Source organism: Myotis davidii, unplaced genomic scaffold (genome assembly GCF_000327345.1).
Source record: "Myotis davidii unplaced genomic scaffold, ASM32734v1 scaffold438, whole genome shotgun sequence".
Taxonomy (NCBI): Eukaryota; Metazoa; Chordata; class Mammalia; order Chiroptera; family Vespertilionidae; genus Myotis; species Myotis davidii.
The window spans coordinates 190,597-198,201 of NW_006290031.1; the positions used below are offsets into that span (position 1 = coordinate 190,597).

Sequence of the window (7,605 nt, forward strand, 5' to 3'; positions counted from 1 at the left end):
TTGACATTCACATTGCTTGGGGAATTTTTTAATGGCTCTAATTGATGTCCCAAGGGAAAGTAAATTTAACTTGATTTTTTTTTTGTTTTTGTCCTCATTCAAATGCTCTTACTGTAGTACCTATAGGATTTGTATAGCAGAAAAGTGTAGAACAAGCCTCAGTTTTGAAGGTATGGTAGTTTCTAAGAAATCTCTTTCTCTCTCTCTCTCTCTCTCTCTATATATATATATATATAGTCTTTTTTTTTTTACTTGCAAATCTTCTCTGACTTATTTATTTTCTTCACTTCTCAGGAATAATCTGTTCTACAAGGCATAACAGCTGATGTGATAGACTGCCTGTTATGCACAGATATATTTAGACAAATTTTAAAATATGTCTTTTATAACTGGCAAATAATTTGTCCCTTATTGTTGGAGACAGTGATAGTACCACTGAGAACAAATTATAATTTCAAAGATGTTATATTTGTATTTAACTTGTACTGTTTCCTGATGAATGTAATAATATAAAACTATGTGTACATTTCTCATGCACCAAACCTTCATAAAAGATGTTTATTATTTTCAAACATGATAAGTTAATTTTAAAGAAAATCAACACTTAAACTTTTTGAGGAAATTTCTAGTATTACTTTGACCACATAACATTGGAAACTGAGAGATATTAATTATAACCATAGAAATTGCTATAATTATTAGGATAATGTGGTTCGGAGGCAGATATTTATCAACATGATTCAAACATAAAGTTCAAAACATGTCTATCATAGTTTTTCTCTACCTATTTTTTCAAAATGTTTATATTTTTTCCACTTTCTCTCAATATTTTGTCATGTATTTTTCTAATTACAAATCTTTGTAGCTCAGACATTCACCACAAACCTTAGTGAGTTTTTGCAAACAATGGTGTAATTCAATTTATTTATAAAGCCAAAAACTTTGCCAGTCTCTAAATTCTTAGAGTTTTTGGAAAGGTAAATTTACATTTATGGTAATTCAAGGATTCTCTTATTGATATTAATACAGTTCATGACATAATTTACCTACTAGTTTATATTGATAATTCAAATCATTTTTAAAAATGTATAGCCAAAATTTGACCATGTATTATGTATCAATCTCATAATAATTAGTTAAGAAATAAATACATTTAGATGATAAGTTCCCTTGTAACTGAAAAAATTAAGAGCAATTTGACATTTTGAGGTAGCATTAACAGAATCACTTATTAGGGTTTGCCTCTTCAATATATTTTTTCAGAAGCCACAATTATGAAAAATAAATTCATACTTAATTCTAGTATTATGCACATTGTATTTTAAATTAAAAAGCAACTTCTTACAACTTAACAGATCTCCTTAGTTGTACTCCCAATAATATGAAAATGTCTAAGGATATACAACAAAAAATGTTGTACCAGTATTCTAAATGAGAAAAAAAAAGCCTATCTTTTAATCTAATGATAAAATAAACAAAATTGAAAAGATATATCTTTTAAAATCCACCTTGACTTTCTTTGGCTATTTCAGCTGTGATTAATCAGTTTTGTTCCTTGTGATGATTTATGCATGCATTTACCACATCTCCTTGGACTTTTGCCATATCTGACCAATACATCAATAGCGCACCGAAAAAGACATGGAAAGCACCTTGACAAGGCTGTAGGAAGAAAAGTTCCACAGAGCAGTGGTCAATCTGACGAATTTTACACAGGATCCAGGTGCAGTGGGAAACTGAAAAAGCTTATGTGATTCTCTGTGCAGCTGCCTCCGTATTTAAAGCCCTTCTATGAACAAAATTGGTGACTTCAAATGGCTTAGAAAGAGGACAAGTGGGGGGAGGGGAGAACAAAAGAGGAAAACTATTCAGAGAAGAATAAATAGAAGGCATATCTAAATACGTGCCTATAAAGTAATGTTAACATAGAAAAAGAATGTGGAAATAAAGAAGTTAGGAAGTTTAAACAGGCGAAGCACTAAGCCAAATAGTGTATGAAATGCAGTATGGGATGCAGTGCAAACTAAAGGAGAAAATTCAGATTTCTATATCTTTCCAGAGTTATTTCCCCTTGATAATCTAATCTCTTCCCCTTAAAATCCAGCTGAGAGAGATTTGCTTATTAGTATGAAATGTTTTCATATTCTAAACCTGAAAATGCATGTGCTTTGAATATTTCCTAAATATTGCAACATTGGAAGATAGTTAATATCTGGCTTTTCAATGAAATGAAATGGATATACTGAAATGGGCTTAACTTTTAGAAAATATTTTAACTTTTTCATGTGGGTTTATAATACACAACATCAGTTTGACTGGAAAAAAGCATTAAGTAAATGCATTTTAATTCTCTGCGTTTAGGATTGTATACTTAAAAAAGAAAACATTCAAAATCATTCTTACAATGAAATTAGACATATTAAAACTGACTGCAATTCAGCACACAAAGGTGCGATTACTTCTTAATAAAAGTGTGCAGTTCCAATTCTGAAACAGCTATTCTTGTGCCCGGTATGTAGTGGCTGCCCTATAAACTGTTAAGGAAATACACAGATTGCAGATTCTGTACTACTTTTACATGTTTAAAAACATTAGGATAGGGGAGAACTGGCTATTTTGATAAAGAAAAATAAAAACTGTCTTACTTTTAAAAAATGTTTTTCAGAACATAGTTTAGTATTTTCATTTTCCTTTTAATGCTTTGACATCTCAAACAATGGAAAGAAACATCCCCAAAATGGCAACACTGAGTGCCTATGAAATAAAAGAACTACTGGAAGGTGCACGGGCAGGAATATATTCCCATCCACCTTCCAAATTTAGTGCTTTTTGCAGATGTTTATTCATTTCTCTTTCTTTGGTTAGGTGATTATAGCTCATTATGTCTGAGGGACTAAACTAATTGAAATGTTTATTGAGGTTGGAGTGCCACAGGAGAAAAAAGCAAACACACACACACACACACACACACACACACACACACACACACCAGGCAAAGCCGTAGAGTTGGAAAGGAATAGAATGCATCCCAGGGAGCATTCAGCAGATACTCAGTTTTTTATATTAAAGATTTTGTTTTAAAAGTCTTAAAAGGCTGACTGTTAAGTTAGACACTCTGAGAAAAGAATAGGAATGCATGATTCTAAATGTACAGCTTCTTAAGATAACAATAAATCATATGCCATATATAGGCCAAAAATGAAAGGGACTTTGTACTCCAATATAAACTTCTGGCAAGATCTGGTTTGTTGTCAGGTTCCCAGACACTAAATAGATGCTCTGTTCACTTAGCGTGAAGGCCTGCAAGGGGCAGGGACCTCCGGGGATTCTTGGCAGTTCTCAAGTCTCATTAGGTCTGCATATTAATGACTTGCAGCAAAATAAAGAGACCCTTGAGCAGCCTTTTCCCCCTCCTCCTGCCTGTGTTTCCCAAGCTTAAGGCAGCCTCAGACACAGCACACATTAGCCCAGTCTTAGGCTTGCAGCGGCCACTGCTGCCAGGCGACCGCGGGGCGTGTACTGCCCTTTGACACACTGCCTCAGCCCCATTCAGAGGTCCACCAAGGGTGTTGAGGAATGGGTGCTCTCGAGGACCAACGCTGCCTTGAAGACAAGGACCCTATCACTCTATGCTTACATCATTAATCAAAATAAAGCTCAAATCGCAAGCCAAAGAAGTTGAACCCAGACACGGTCCAATGGTGGACGTTTTTAGAAGTTACAAAAGGTGACTTGCCTTTCCATTTTCTTATGTATCAGATAAACACAAAACTTGATCAGAAAATAAAAAGTAAAAGAAAACAAAATTAGCAAGCACCCTTTAAGATGAAGTGCAAATGAAAGGGAAAGAAAATCCAAACTTTATGAGACTATTTTCATTATGTTAAGGTACACATGTTATTTCTCTTAAGTGTTTCCTTTATGAATTAGTAATTAGAGTTATCAGGGTCCTATAAAATGTCAAGAATAAACTCATATGGAAAAACTAAAGCAAAATAAATAAAATAAGATGAAATATATGTATTCCATTGCGGCCTAATCAGTGACTACCATGAAGCCCACACATAAATATACACGGCGTCCAACTTTCTGACAGGTCATGGACCCTGTTGGAAATACAAGGAAACCTAACACACGTCCGGAAATACACACTATCACATGTTTGCTAATGTCCTGAAGCCTAAGAACCCAGGGTTGGAAATCCTGCTTTCGACCTATTTATGACTTTCAATCGCCACCTGTTCTCAAATTCACTACTTGGTGGCACGCAAAATGCACTGTATGGAAAGAAATGTGGATTCGAGTCCCAGTTATCCACTCAGCCTCTTGTGACCTTGTACAGGTCAATCAATTTCATTCATCTTCACTTACCTCATCCGCAAACAAGTCTAATAATATCTTAATTGACTGAAGACTGAGGACTGGCCCAGGTGAGAGATCTATGGCTTTTTGCATGCATTATAATCTCATTAAAGGACATTACATAAGGAGGAAATATTTCAAATTCTAATATATTCCACAATGAAATTCTAACTTTAACTCTCCAAAGGAACATTGCATTTTTAGAATCCTCTTTGAATATACAGTTATCAACATAGGATGACGCAGTCCTTTCCTGTAGAGGTAGCAACATTAAATTTACCCAAAAAAAAATAAAAATTACTTAGGACATCATCTTTTCTAGATTTTTTTTTTAAACTATAAAAGCCAGCATTTAGATTGCTCTTTGATCACACTTACCAGCTGACTGGCCACGGTTGGTGGCATCATGATCACTATCTCCCTGCTCACTGTCTCCGTGACCACTGTCCTTAGAGCTTACTATGTCGGCTTCCTGGAATGCAGAACTAGAAGTACAAAAATGTGAACATTAGAATAAAAAAGGTGAAGTTGCACACAAAACATTCTTCTGCCACCACATGGTCGCCAGTGGCGCTGCAGATTCATAGGCCTCTGAGTTGGCTTTATTTCTGCATAAAGCTTGTTTTCATAAGCTGAAGCCTAACTCTTTAAAATTGAGCATTAGCAGTCAGTTTGAGCCCTTGAAGGCATGGAAAGCTTAGGCAATAGAAATTCTACGATTGGGGCTACGCATATGTGTATATCATTTTACACAGCAGGTGTGTATATATACCTGGAACAGTTAGGAAGACTATCAGAAACAGTGTAGGGGTGAAAACTGACAGAATATTCAAAAATATTTAGACACTTGTATATAAGATACCCACATTTTAATGTTAAGTAGGAAACCCAACTTAATTAGTATTTATGTCCTGCCTTAATTGGAAATACTTTGTATGTTTTATATTATATTATTGAATAATATACCTAATTCTTACTTGCAATGGGTAGTAGATTGTCCATACATCAAGCTAGGAAGTAAAAAAAATTGAGTCCATACCTGTTAACTCGGCGAGGTCTGTCAACTAGATAGCTGAGCTCTGCTCTCTGATGTTTAGTCTAGAAAAAAAATAAATAAATCAAGAGCCTTTGAATGCTAAGGGTTAACTAATAGTCTGCTTTTGAGGTTGAAAACTAATTCTAACTTAAGTAATTGTGGACATTTTTATGGATTTCTATGTTGTCCTAAGATTTCAGCCCAATTGCTGGGAAAGGGCACGGAGATATGAAAAGACACCTCAGTCTAGATTTTCAGTAAAGGTTAAAAAAATGCAGGTGTAAAAGGCCAATGTTAAACGTGTGGGCGTTTTTTAAGGAGAGAATGCAAATGACCTCACAGCTGGGGCTCATAAAGGATTGTCTCCAATAGAGTCAACCTAGTTATACTCTGTAGTCTTGCTTTCAATGGCCTACAAAAGTGTTTAGGTGTATACTGGTTGACACAAGAAAAACAGCACGCTCAATAAGCAAAAGTTTGGATGTTTTATGGAATTATTTTGTTGTTTATTTTCAAAATGTGCTTAAGATACAAATGAGCTGTACAAATATTCATGAAAGTCAATTAATAATATCTAAGACTCAAATAAATAAAATAACCTGCCAAGAAAGGAGTTCATAACTTTCCCTCCCACCAAAAACTTTCCCCCTCCAAAGGCCCTCTGCATCCTCCTCCCACCTCCACCACCCATACACCTCTTCTGGCCCAAACTTTCTTTTATATGAATCAACTCTGTTCTCCCCCTCCCTCCTTCCCTCCATCCCTTCCTCCCTCCCTCCCTCCTTCCTTCTCTCCCTCCAACTTTGCCACTTCTCCATCTTTCAAGAATAAATCAGAATCGACAAGCCAAATGCTTTGATGAAGAAAGCCAACAGCAGTGATTTATCAAAAAAAAACAAAAAACAAACAGTGGCAAGAAGGTGATTATTAGCTAAGAGATATTTAAGACAACAATTGTTTAAGCCTTCCGTTTAGTTTATGCTTACAGGGGCTTGTGCCAAAGCAACTTCATTCAAATTCACACTGTGTGGGCCTTCGGCTTCAAGAGCGTCTGTAAATGCTGTCCAGAACAGAACTGAAGGCTTTTCTGCAACCCGAGTTCAGAGGACAGGAATCTGATAACTCGTTCACTACAACATGCATTCGAGTTCAGACAACTGTGCAAAGTTAGACAGTCTACAGCTTACTTTTACACGCGACTGAAAGCATCATCGATAAACAGGGCAAAACAATGAACTTTATTAACGCCTGAGACAGACGCAAAGAGAAAAGACCTTTGCCAGTGCCAGTAAGTTCCTCCACCCCATTTCCCCCTGTCCCCGCCCACTTGCCCCTTCACTCCCAGATTTCTAAGGGAAAGGACCGAGAGGAGGTTGGAATTTTAAAGCCAAGATGCCAGAGGGAAGAAAGCAAGTCCAAGGGGGCAATGCCCCCAGGGTAGGAGATGAAAATAAACGTGGAGGGGTGGAGAGCAAAAAATAAGGGACAACACGTAGTTTAGATTACACACAAAGGGGCGGAAGAGGGTGACCCCCCTGGTCACCCTCCCACAGAGATACAAATAAGCTAATATCCTAAAAATAAATACACAGTGCACCAGGAACAACAGGGGCCGGGCTAGAGGAGGCTTTCGGATGGAGGAGATGAGAGATGGTGGTCCTTGCGCTTCAGCCTTACCTCGTTGGACAAAATGCTTCCGTTGGAGATGATGTCGGGCTGCTGGTCAGTGTAGCCAGTGACGATGGCCCCGCAGGGGTTGTGCTCAGTGTCCGTGCTCCGAGAAGGGCTGCAGGGCTTCAGGAACATCAGGTCGGTCTTGGCCGACTCGGGGGTCAGGCAGACCTGGTAGCAGTAATTCTGGTTGTGGTGATGGGAGCCAAAGCCCCCGGACTCCTCCACGGGCACCTGGGCCGGGTTGCTGGTGACGTTGGAGCTCTGCACCAGCATGATGTCCGACTTGCTGAGTTTCTTCTTGCGAGCCCGGGCTTGGCGGCCGCAGCAGGTGGAGCCCCCGCCGCCACAGCAGCAGCAGAGGCAGCAGTCGCTGGCCAGACACGTGTAGATGTTGAGTTTCTTCTCTTTTTGGCAGCGCACGGCCAGCACGATCATGGCCAGCAGGAAGATAAAGGACACCGAGCCCAGCGCGATGATGAGGATGAGGGTGAGGTCCAGCGAGGTCTCCGCGCCGCCGGAGCGGTTGGGGCGCT

General features: G+C 38.3%; 1 protein-coding gene across 1 annotated transcript in view; it reads right to left on the reverse strand.

Moving 5' to 3' along the window:
- Window positions 1–7,605, reverse strand: part of PCDH10 (protocadherin 10) — a 22,087-nt gene that overhangs the window by 9,905 nt on the left and 4,577 nt on the right. The window contains exons 3-5 of the mRNA XM_015563358.1: window positions 7,076–7,603; window positions 5,402–5,460; window positions 4,741–4,847 (exon numbers count right to left, since the gene is read on the reverse strand). Coding sequence (XP_015418844.1) covers window positions 4,741–4,847; window positions 5,402–5,460; window positions 7,076–7,603 — 694 coding nt within the window. The remainder of the gene's footprint in view (window positions 1–4,740; window positions 4,848–5,401; window positions 5,461–7,075; window positions 7,604–7,605) is intronic.